General features: G+C 41.0%; 1 protein-coding gene across 1 annotated transcript in view; it reads left to right on the plus strand.

The window, feature by feature from the left end:
* LOC147454588 (uncharacterized) overlaps positions 1–11,110 on the plus strand; it is a 42,246-nt gene extending 31,136 nt beyond the window's left edge. The window contains exons 4-10 of the mRNA XM_086516489.1: positions 7,273–7,398; positions 8,576–8,656; positions 8,968–9,060; positions 9,133–9,276; positions 10,010–10,117; positions 10,217–10,268; positions 10,528–11,110. Coding sequence (XP_086372615.1) covers positions 7,273–7,398; positions 8,576–8,656; positions 8,968–9,060; positions 9,133–9,276; positions 10,010–10,117; positions 10,217–10,268; positions 10,528–10,583 — 660 coding nt within the window. The 3' untranslated portion in view covers positions 10,584–11,110. The remainder of the gene's footprint in view (positions 1–7,272; positions 7,399–8,575; positions 8,657–8,967; positions 9,061–9,132; positions 9,277–10,009; positions 10,118–10,216; positions 10,269–10,527) is intronic.
* The last annotated feature ends 1,821 nt before the right edge of the window (positions 11,111–12,931 follow it).

Genomic DNA, 12,931 nt, shown 5'->3' on the forward strand with positions numbered 1-12,931 from the left:
GGTGAAAGTACCGAAGACTTCGGGTCTTCACCGTAAAGGTAACCCCCATGTTGTCTGGAATGAACGTCTCGACGAGAGCATTCGGACATTAAAGCACTTGGTGATTACTGTGCCAATATTGCACATTGTGGATCCTAGCAAACCGTTTGTGGTTGAAATGAATGCTAGTGATTATGCCATTGGTGTGACGTTGTACCAGGATGGATGTCCTATTGCATTTGAAAGTAAGAAACTTTATGACACTGAGGTGTGTTATCCAACGTATGAGAAGGAGCTTTTTGGCGCAGTCAACGCTTTGAGGAAATGGCGGCACTACTTGTATGGCTCTACGTTTGTTGCATGGACTGGTTATCACTCCTTCCGCTATGTCTGTGATCAAGGTGATCTCAGAGGCCAGAAGGCTAGATGGGTTGAACTCATGCAAGAGTTTGACTTTGAGATCCGTTACAAAAAAGGATCCAGCAATCGAGTTGTCGATGTACTCAACCGGATTCTTGAAGTTAATGCCTTGGCTATGGCTGAAATCTCGACGGACTTCTCTCTCTCTCTGGAAGGGCTATGTCGTTCCAATAGCTATTTCGGCAAAATATGGAACGAGGTCAAAGCAAGGCATGGCTCGTGTATAGGCTTGGGTAGTCTGGAGACCTAAGTGAGTCGTGCTGGAGAGATGAGACAACGACAATACTTCATAAGGGGTGGACTATTGTTCAGAAATGGAAATGTCTGCGTGTCGAAAATCGATGAGGCTCGACAAAGGATTTTGCTCGAATGCGACGATGTTCCTAGCGCTGGGCACCCAGGCATCCAAAGAACTATGGCTTTGGCCAAGCGATATTTCTATTGGCCAAGGATGCGCTCTTACATAGAGAGCTATGTGAAGAGATGCACTCAGTGTCAGGTCGATAAGGCAGAGCGCATTAAGAAAGCTGGCCTGTTATATCCATTGGAAATCCCAGATGCCGAGTGGGAAAGTATTTCCATGGACTTCATCGTTGGTTTGCCAAATACTAGCCGAAGCAATGACGCCATTTGGGTTGTGGTCGATAGACCACAAAAATGGCGAAATCTATACCAATGAAGTGGACAGTAAAAAGCCATGAGTTGGCGGTTTTATTTGTTGATCAACTTTACAAGCTGTATGGTTTGCCAGAGGATATTGTCAGTGATTGAGATACTAAGTTCACTTGGCGATTTTGGCGAGACGTGTTTGCTCATCTTCAGACGAAGTTGAGTATGTCATCTTTTGACCATCCTGAGTCCGACGGACAAACAGAGAGGATGAATCACACGTTAGAAGACATGTTGAGAGCCCATGTCTCTCATAGGCAATCTGATTGGAAAAGATATCTTCCACAATTAGAGTTTGCCTACAAAAGTAGCAAGCATCTGCAACTGGATTTAGCCCATTCATGCTCATGTGTGGATTTGAGCCTAAATCCTTGATTGCTATTGGCTTAGAGAAAGTCAAGGAACGCCAAGCTCGTGATTTCTTGTATGACATGCAAGAAATGCTCGAATTGGCTAAGGATAGTATAAGAACGGCTCGTGATCGAGTCACCATTTATGCTAATCAATAGAGATCTCCAAGGACTCTAGATGTGGGACAATGGATCTATCTGACGATACCCAAGGATTCCAAGACTATGCGAATGGGAAAGCATTATAAGCTTTCAGCTATATATTGTGGTCCATTTTTGATCACAAAGAAAATTGGCCAAGTTGCCTACAAACTGGCTCTTCCTTCGGATGTTAGTGTACATCCAATGTTTCCCCTTAAAGTAAAATTAGGCGCAACTGACGTTATTGTGCCTATCGAGGAAAATGTATGGCAAGATGTGCAAAGTGAGTATATTTCTCGAGAACCAGAGGTTGTTTTAGATCATCGTACTCGTCATTTGTGCCAAAAAGCTTATGACGAGTACTTAATTAAATGGAAGGGTCAATCTGAAAGGTTTGCTACTTGGGAATCAGTTAGAGCTTTGAAAGCTCAGTAACCTGACTTCATTGATGAGGACATCAATGGTTCTTAAGGGGGGAAGTATGTTATGTCCCGCTTACAGGAGAGGGAATCTAGCCTAGACGTCGTCGAGATGGGCGTCTAGTGTCCAAACGAACGTATTGTGGACTTGGTCAGTGTGGCCGGCCATTATTATAAAAGGGAGGCCAAGGCCTCAGTTGTAGTTATCGACCCCCACTGGCGAGGAGTTTTACCAAACACCTTGCAAGCTTTCTCGAGCAAAGAAAATACTGAGCAAAGCCACTCAAACAACAAAGTTCAAGGCCTCTTTTGTAGCTATTTCAAAGTTCTAAGAGACAACTAAAACATGTACGTACAAACAGATAAATTAGTTTATTTTGTAGCTCACATGTACAAAAACGCAATACAAAGTCACACTCACTTGAGGCATTATGAGCTTTATGTCTTAAGTAGATTAGTAGTTTTTTCCGAGCTTTCCTTAAGGAAAGTTTTACAAGATTTAGTTTAAAAGGTTGGTAACGCTTCAAATTATGACTATAAACCAGAAGAATTTTTAAGTGTGCCCATATTTTCTTTGATTATAAGAAATATTTTTGGCAAGCCTTGGTCCTACTAGCTCAGTTGTTCAATGTGACTACATGAATTAAATGAGTAATGTATGATTAAACCACACCTCTCAACAATGGCGGCCCTTGCTACCCTCTCCTCCCCGACCAACATGATTGTCCCTCCTCCAGCCACTCTTTTTCCACAAAGCCTCTCTCTCTCTCTCTCTCTCTCTCTCTCTCTCTCTCTCTCTCTCTCTACAAAGAAGGACAATTCTCTCATAATAATCAGCAAAAATACAGCAGTACTTGTGGAAATGCTTATTCTTGTCGACAAGTAGAAGACCAGATCGAGATAAATCTTCTATAAAGCCCCTGCCCCTAAAAAAACCTCCTTCATGGTGGGATGAAGGTTTTGTGTTGTAGAAACACTCTGATAAACTTCTCCTTTAATATTTACGGGGAATTCAAACCTTCTTAGAACCAATTGGAGCTTGGTCCTCCTGCCATGTGGCTTGCCATTGCTTCTCGTAAACTGTCCACTCTTGTGTTAATTGCTTTAAAGTATCAACATCTTCATTCTTCTAGATAGACAGAACTTCGAGGATAGATATGAACAATAAAAGCTTGCTTAAAAGGCTATTGGTATGATCTACAAGTCTGCAAACAATCGATTACATAACCTACAAGGAAACCACTACAAGGAAACCGACACTCCCATTCAAGGGTTCTCCCTCTGGCCGAAAATGAAATCTTTTCACCTAGCTGGTCCATCATGGTGTTAAAAACGATGGGTCCTTCTTGGTAAAATACGATGGGGTCCTTTGTAGATTCCTCAGGCCAGATGTCTTCTAAATATTTTCTTTTGATGACCTCTACATCAATAACGTCAACATCCAATCGAACTTGCCATGTACCATGAACTGTTGCTTGCTGATTAGGGAGGAGCGATCGGTTCCTTACTGGCTGCCTTGTTCCCTTTGATGAGGGTGCCCTCGCACGAGACACCTTTCAAGCCACACCTGGCCTATCCACCTCCTCTTCCAAACAACACTCTGCGACCACAAATCAACGTACCCTAAATAGTCCTTTGCTGTACAAACAAGTTCTTTTTGCTGTACATCTTTGGAAATTCCTATTCAAAATCGTTCATTCATAAAGTCATAAAACAAACTACTGTCAGCTTATCAGTATCTTTTTCAATCTTCTATCGAGTATCTGTTGTTCTGGGGTATCTCCTTGCCCATTTCTATTTTAGTTTGCTGGTCGTTCTCATTCTTGTGCCTTTTTGGGGCACCTCGCATATATATGTCCTTGTTTCCCACAGCCGAAACACTTCCGTGTTTTCAGGTATTCGTCTTTTTGTTCCTTTGTCAGTCGGGGTCGTGTATCTTTGTTTCCTCTTCTTCTGTCATCACTTGTCGAAGGTTGATCTGTTGGATAAGTCAAGTTACTTGAATGCATAGCAAACCCTTGCTTAGCATGTCGCATCAACTGCTGTATGGACTTAGATTTCTGTAATAAGCAGTAATCTCGTATATCTTTGAGCAGTCCACAGTAAAATCACTCGATTTATTGTTTAAAACTGATCTTTTTAAAGGATGAAGCAGGTAGAAAAACATCCCAAAATCTCTCGCAATAAGTATCAATAGTATCTGTCTTCACCATCCTAAGATGATTCCAGGCGGTAATTACATACCGGAGCATCTACTTAGCACAAGCATCAGCCTGCTGTTGATGTTGCATTTCCATTCGTTCATACTCTGTAGGTCGTTGATGCTCGTACTCTTGTTCCGATTGTCCATTTGAATTTTCCATACTTTCACTCAATCCGGAATTATCTGGTGGGTTCGTCTGATTCTTGTGGGACTCATCGTTTGAATCCATGTGTAATTTGAGGTTCTTTATAGCTTATGCCCTGTAAGACAGAGTGATGAATACGGGAGTGCGTCCGATGCGCGATGAAGTAAGGGTGAGAGTGGCTTCGTGTCACAAGACGGGCACCACGTGCCAATAGAAAAGAACAGACTGAACAGACTTTTAGCACTTCAATAACAACTGAACTGAAAGAGAGTGACGACACGCGACACGGAGTGGCGGAATTCCACCCCAGAGAGTATCGGCCCCAAACCTTGGCGCCCCTTTCGGTATCTCTTTATATTGCATCAACACAGTACAAGCCGGTACTCCAGACTTTGCACCTTCTCCAGGAAGCATGCCAGAGAATGAGCCCTAACCTCATATTTAAAGGTCCTTGGCCTAAAAAGCAATTATAGTGAAAAGCCTTCAAACTTAAAAGCATCTGGTCCAAAAGCAAAGCCAAAAAGCTGCTAGCGTAAATCACGGAAATCCGTACAGTCTGCCATGTCATCAATCAATGCAATTTTCGGAAATCTCCTTGCTGCCCTTAGGGTTAGGGTTAGGGTTTCTGCAGTTTTAGGGTTAAGGTTTCCAAAATTAGGGTTTGCAAGTTTTAGGGTTAGGGTTTCCAGAATTAGGGTTTGCAGGTTTTAGGGCTAGGGTTTCCAGAATTAGGGTTTCTGTAGTTAGGGTTTTTGGCAGAAATTAGGGTTAGGGTTTTTGCTCTCTGACAGCCACGTCATCACTTTGTGATAGTTTAGGCCCCTCGGCCACATTTGTAAGTTGGGCTCCATTCTTTAAGCTTTGACACGTCAGCAGTTTGTTACACTTCGAATTTGTATGAGTTATTCTTTATTTTTGCAAAGACAAATGAACCACTTTTTATGGATTGAAAGACATGTTACTGTAATTATATGTAATTTTCTTCAAAATTAGCCATCGAAGCTTATTATTATTATTATTTTTCTAGAAAAGAAAATATTTCCATTAAAAATCACCTAAAGGTCACAGACCCTAAGGTAAATCACATCAAAGTAATATAACAAAGAATCAACCATAAATGGTATCACCAAAAGATGAAGTCCTAGGGACATCTAAAGTACAAGATTGCCTCAAATCAAGGCTAGGAATGGGGATTAAGGCTAGAAGACCTCTTAGGCTTAGAGGTTTTCAAATCCTTCTCCTTAGTAGACTTCTTAGCAATTTTTGCCAAAGAAGGGAAATGCCGCTTGTAAGTTGAGTTAATGCCTTTAGAAGTGCTATTGATGTCCGAATGGGTGCCTTGAGGATTGTGTGGTGGACCATGGATGGTCCTCTGAGCTCGTCGTCTTCTTTTCTTCATTGCCTTCCTTTTAGCTTCAGTTCTTTTCTTTGCACTAACACCTTCCAACCCCCCATTTGCATGAAATGCCTCTTGTTTTGATGCATACTGCCTTTGATTAGGAGATATCCTCTGACAGGTACAAACTACAGCAACATGGCCCTTCCTGCCACAAGTAAAGAAATGGCCAGGAAGATTTTTCCCCCTTGGATAGCTAGGAGAGAAATGAATTACGGAGGATTCTTTTAGTAAGGATGGGTAAAAAACCATCCTAATGGAGATTGTGTCACAAGACGGCACCACGTGCGAACAGAAAAGAATAGACCGAATAGACTTTTAACACTTCAATAACAACTGAATTGAAAGAGAAGGAGAGAGCACACGCGACACGGAGTGGTGGAATTCCACCCCAAAGAGTATTGGCCCCGAACCTTGGTGCCCCTTTCGATATTTCTTTATATTACTTGAACTCAGTACAATGCCGGTACTCGCGCTCTGCACCTTCTCACTGAAGCGTGCCAAAGACTGAGCCCTCTACACTTATTTAAAGGCCCTTGGCCTATGAAAAGTAGTTTACATGAAAGCCTTCAAACTCAAAAGCATCTAGTCCAAAAGCAGATGCCCAAAAGCTGCCAACGTGATTTATGGAAATCCGTAAAACTGCCACGTCAGCAACACAAATTGCGCAAATCTGTACAGGCTGCCACGTCAGCATGTCAGCGCAATTTGCGGAGTGTCCTACTACTGCCACATCTTCAATTCCTGTGCAAGTGTCTTTTTTTGTGTGTGTGTGTGGGTCCTGCTTTATTTTAATTCCTTTATGTCACTTGGGCCCCATCGGACGGGATCCCATAAGTTGGTAGGACTTCTTCTTCTGCTGTTGCTTGTTCTTCTTAGGGTTTAGGCCCCTTGGCCGTGATATGAAGGTTGGCTTTGTTCTTCAGTGACTTGACACGTCAGCAGTTTGTGACAGATTGTGTGATCCTCATCTTTTGGATTCACAACATCGCCAACCACAAAGCCTATACATCTCCCAATTTCACTTACATGTGGAGCTTTAGACCTGGAAATCTAGTTGTAAGTGCGATTCCACCATCAAGTCCATTGAGATCCATCACGTGTGTCCATTTGGCGATAAAACCTATAGCAAAATGAAAGCCCACATGGCTAGGACCTCCATGGCTTGATCTGTAGACTCAAATTTCACTCAGAAGAACCTTCTCGTGAGAGGAGAGACATTCACAATCTTGAAATTGACATACAATAGCGAAGCTTGAAAATAGTCCTTCAATAGCCTAGCAGAACATATGCTTCCTACCACTTTGTAGGCCAAAGAACAAGACTCCAAGCAGAGAGAGAGAGAGAGAGAGAGAGAGAGAGAGAGAGAGAGAGAGAGAGAGAGAGAGAGAGAGAGAGAGAGAGAGAGAGAGAGAGAGAGAGAGAGAGAGAGAGAGAGAGAGAGAGGAGGGGGGGGGGGGGGGGGGGGGGGGGAAGGGGGGGAAGGGGGAGCGCTGCTTCGGCTCGCACGTGAGTTTTCCAGAGTTCCCAAGCTTTTATTTTAATGACAGGTTGCCATGGAAGATGATCAGTTCGTCTACTTCAAAGATGAGAATAACTTAAAAGAATTTCTGGAGCCCTACTTTGACGATGCAAAGAAAAGAGCAGCCTTGCAGACTTCTGCATATTTACCGAATGTACGTATGGGACAAGTGCAATGTGAAGTCTTTTCTTGGTTTTGAACTTATATGGTTTTTGTCCACATACACTGCCAAATAGTAGAGTTACGGTCATCACTGTATGTGCACGCTCTCTCTCTCTCTCTCTCTCTCTCTCTCTCTACACACACACACACACACACACACACACACACACACACACACACACACGAATTTTATATGTATATGTATATATGCATGTGTTGGATAGAATAGCTTGCTCTTTTGGGATGATTTCCACAATGTTGAGAGTCTTCATCCTTTTCTCCCTTCCAAATACATACATACAGATACATACATATACATTCATAGATAGATACATACATACAATAAGAAAGCGTTCCTAACATTTGTGATGGGGGGACAATGGAGTGCACACTTTGTCTAAAACTGGGCCACAGTGTGCATGAATAACCTTATTAAAAGCATGCGGAGCACTTTATTTTCAGCAAGCTATGGGCATTGATTTTCTGGTTTGGAGAAAGAGTCCCCATCTACTTGGTTGAGGGATCACTATTAAGTTTTTCCTGATGTACGGTGAAGAAGGTGGAGGAGGACAGATAAAGACTGCTGCATAGAGATGGTCATGTCATCAACGTTTAGCAGGGACATAGCGTCTGTGGGTTGGATATGATGCTAGTCACATGTTAAGGAAGCTGTATGGCAACAGGACGTATGGAGGTTATAGGAAGAAGGCATATCACATTCTTTGCAGAGATTCATCAGAGCCAAGAGAGAGGATATGAGTGGGCGGCTCCAAGTGGGAGGGAAGGTTGTTGGAACAAGTAGCACCAGTATTATTTAAGAGGGAGATACGGCCAAAGTGTGTGTCATGTTGGAGGACATTCTAATTGGGGACTTCGATACAGAAACTAGAGGCTTACAATGTAAGTAACTTGGATTTTTGCTGCTTGCATGTGTGGATATTGCGCAGGCTGAGAGGGTGTGGGGGCTCACACAACACTGATGATGATATCATCTCATCGTTTATAGTGGGATGTGCTGAGCTGGCAGGCTGGCAATTTACATGCTTCACCATTGGAGGATACAGCAGTGATATGTATAATGCTCAATGTGATTCAAGGCATTGTAATAAGTTATAACGGTCTTCTATTGACACATACTCTCGTTTCCTGGTTTTGGATTGTGTCACTAGCTTGCTGCATTTGGATTATGCCATGGCGAGCAGCAGGGAGTTGCTGCTGAAAGGAAGCCTGCTGAAGCATTGGTGACCGAGGTACTGCAAACTCTGCGCATATGCACACACACAAACATGCGCGTGCGCGCACACACACATGCATGCACTCTGTCGCTCACAGACACACTTAATCCTCGCTCTCCCTTTGTGTTCTGTTGTTTCAGGTTTGTCTCTGGCCGTGTACATACAACATACACATGTGCACATCGATAAGCATGCAGGTTCCCGTGTGCGCATCTCACATACTCACACGCATGAGCACATGTACTCAGGCATGCACCCATAAACAAGTGCATGTGTGCTGCTATTTGACTGTGTTCCCATACATTGTGATGATGATGTTTATTCAGGGAGTTTATCAATTAGAATTTGATGGGGCATCCAAGGGGAACCCAGGCCGCGCAGGTGCAGGAGCATTGATTCGATGTCCGCATGGATCCGTGGTAGGAATGCATTTCTGCTTATTGGAGGACCTGCTACTCGAGGTGTGATAAAGGTTGGACCATACCATGTAGGTACTGGAATTGACCGAGTTTTTGGGAAGTGAAACAAACAATGTTGCTGAGTATCAAGCCCTTATTGTGGGACTCAGGGCAGCGTTGTCCAACGGTATACGAAGAGTTAGAGCACAAGGAGACTCTAAGCTTGTTTGTCTGCAGGTAAAAAAAAGGCACTCTATTGTTGACTAGTTAATGTTGTGTGATGTATGCAAGTCAAAGTTTGTTGTGCTGATGCCTGCAGCAACTGATAATATATGTAACCAGTGTGCTTCATCTTTTTTTCGTGGGAAGATGATCAAAATGCCCTTGAAATTGTGGAAACTCTCAAAATTTCCCCGGGGCTGCAACACGCACACATTTGGTAAATTTTTCCTGAAATTCCAACAATGCCCTTACATTTTACCAAAATACTCAAGAAACCCGTTGTCAATCTTGCAAACATCTCTCAAGACATTAAAGGAAGATTGGCTCTCCCTTGATGGAAGATGATATAACTATGGTTTAGTTGGTGTACGGGGATGAAACAGCTCATTATTTCGGAGCCACAAATGCCACTATTTTAGGGCTCTTTGGTGATAATTTTGTGTAAGGCACTTAAAGATGCATCTCTATAATAAAAAGAATAAACTATGGGAATATTGGAGCAATCCAACAACAAAAATGAGTACAAGGGTATTTTGGGAAATTTAACAAATTGCGAGGGTTTTTGGCAATTTCCACAAAATACGAGAGCGCTTTGGTAATTGGCCCTTTTTTCTTTTCAGTTTAGATTTGTATCAAGAGGAATGAGAAAACACTCCAAACTCTGATATGTATTATCTGCTTTGTGTTGGTGATTTCCTTGCCTTATCCTTGTCTTATCAGTCTGCTTGGTGTGGTCTTGTGAAAGCAGGTTACGGGTGCATGGAAAGTAGAAAACAACAGGTTGATTTCTCTGCACAAAGAAGTCAAATTACTTGAAGGGCAATTTGAAGTGTTTTCCATTGTTCACATTAGAAGAGTAAGCGTTTTGCCTGCCTTATGTGCATCTAACTTGAGAATAGTAAAATGATTTGAGGAATCTTCATGCTAATGGTAGCATTTAATATTTTGATCTTAGGAATATAATTCGGCGGCTGATGCTCTTGCTAATGACGCAGTGAACCTTGGAGGTAAGGACATTAGTACCGGTAGTTAAAGGATGCAAAGGGATAGGAGTTAAGTTTCTCTTGTATGTATGAACACACACACACACACACACACACACACACACACACACACACCCCCACACACGCGCGCGCACGCACGCACGCACATATATAACGTAGATTTCTTGAAGAGACACACACACACAGACACACATGCACACACATATATAACGTAGATTTCTTGAAGAGACTCAAGAAGATGATTATTTCTTGTCAAATGCAGAACCCCTTCGCGAAGTTGTAAAACCACAACCTGGGTGTTGCGTGAGAAGCTCATAAATATTCATCTTTGTATGCGGGATTCATATGTCCGTAAGCCTGCACATATGGGTATGTGATGTATCATTATGTCATTTAAAAAAAATATGAGGTATGATACTTCAAAGGGGTTCTGCTGTTCGAGAACCAAAGCCAAGGTGAATATCTTATGTATGGCAACACAAAAGCGTGAGCACTAAAGTGGCAAGAACCATGTATAACTATGGAAGCAAGTCCACATGGATATCAACATGTGAGACGCAAAGCGGCTACAGGACTGCTTAAGTACGTGAGAACGATGCTCTTTTGCTAGCCTTTGTTGACATGTAGCTACTACTGCCTCCGCCAAAGCTGCTGTGTTGCTCTTGCATTTGCCACTAGCCCATGCCTCCTCACTCTTCATCTTGCAGGCACGTGATGTCATTGGCCATCAATGATCTAAGGTTGCCTTTTCTTGAGATCATTGATTACCTTGTTTTGAAGTCCACTTGTGAACACTAGCTCTGTAATTCATCTCGAGGCACTAAAAGTCTCTTGTTCTACCACAATTTTGGATTTATTTTGTGAAGCTACAAACATAATTTTTAATTTTAAGGTGGTATTCATGTAACAAGGTATGACATGAAAAGTACAGAGGATTTTTCTTATGTCAAAATCAATACTATATTAAGAGATTGATGATGGTAAGTTTTAAGTAGCAAAATTTTCACCAAAGCTCTTTCTTCAAAAAATTTGAAGGCCGATAATTTGCTGGAGAGATTTTATTTCTTGTCTATAAATATTTTCTAATTGATAATAGTACATGAAGGAAGGAAAAGTTTTTCTTAGAAGCCTAGTTTTATCTCACTATAAATAATAGGATGATTCTATAAGTCACAACCAACAAAATACATATTTGGGATCCACTCTTGCATAAATCTTATAAATCAAGTGGCATTTTCAAATTGTTATGCATAATATGTCAGAACAAACATGTAAATGAGATTATATATGCCCAAATTGTGTTATATATGTAGAGTTGGTTATAATTTGTTGGTATTAATCGATGCTTTTGAAGTTCTGCCCACTTCAATAGCTAACGTCTCTTGGTGAAAAATGAAAACTATTCAGTGTTCGAAATCTCACTTGTAGTTTATATAATCACTGATAACTATTATCTTATCTATTAGTTGGATATTAGGTTTGTTTGTATAATCATTGATAACTATTATCTTATCTATTAGTTGGATATTAGGTTTGTTTGTACAACATGATCCAACTTGAAATTGTGTAAAGAAGGTTAATGTCACAGTTTGTAGAAGTATTATAAAAATAATATAGTAATTTTTGCTTGGTCTTGGACCAATTTTTTTTTTTAACATATGCTTACAATACGAATTTCTCAAAAATATTCCTCGTGACTTCATCATGTTTTTTTGTGTGGGGAAAAGTCTTGTGGTAAGCTCAAGTGTTTTGGGACATAATTTTAACAAACATTATGGCTAGTATGTAAAAAGTCCTCAATTTTTCTTTTTGGGACTCTTTTTTAGATGCACATGTTTCTTTTATTCAAATTTGAGAAACAAGTATAGTCAATTATTTTGGTTTGTGACAAACTAATGTTAAGTAAAAAATAAGCTCTTTGTCGTATTTGTGATCTTTGTATAGCGAAGAATGTTGTGAAGATGCGCATTAACTTTTTGTTCTTAAGTAAAACCTTTTGTTTTCCCAAGCGTGGCTTAAGAGGTGAAAGAGGCTACCTATTTTTTTTAATTGATTGACACTATTATCAAACAAAATGATTGATCGTGGTAGGAAACTAGGTTCATTGCTTTAGCAATTTTTAGAGTAGAATTATGATCAAGGCCCTTTGATCATTCCAATGTTATTGGGAAAATTGAGAAGTTAAACATGGATAAGTGATGAATTCAATGGTTTCAAGACCTCTTTTGAGTTGCATGCTTCCTTTATTTAGTGCTTAGTAAGTGACTAAGGATTAGTGCCAAACTAAAAAGGTCAATTTTGTTTGCTTCTATTCGATTGAGAAGAATAGTAGTATGTGCTAGTTGTATCAAAGAGAAAAAATAATAGATGAGAATACTTCAAGAAAGAGTTGCCTACTAGTTTATAGTACTATGGTGGAAATGATACATAGAGCCTTTAGTTATGGAGGGTTCAAATCCCTCCCCTTGCTAGAATGCATGACAAAAAAATTTCAATTTGTTTAGGAATGGGTGCATGTTGGCACAAGCTTGAACAATTTAGGATTAGAGCTTGGTAGGGTGGATTGCAAAAGCTGCATATTTATGGACATTATGTTTCTTTCTGTCAGTCTTCAAAATACCTTGTTATAGTACTAAATTCGTCCTTCAGCCTATGCTTCGATTAAC

This window comes from Adiantum capillus-veneris, chromosome 7 (assembly GCF_014529385.1).
Source record: "Adiantum capillus-veneris isolate H3 chromosome 7, ASM1452938v2, whole genome shotgun sequence".
NCBI lineage: Eukaryota > Viridiplantae > Streptophyta > Polypodiopsida > Polypodiales > Pteridaceae > Adiantum > Adiantum capillus-veneris.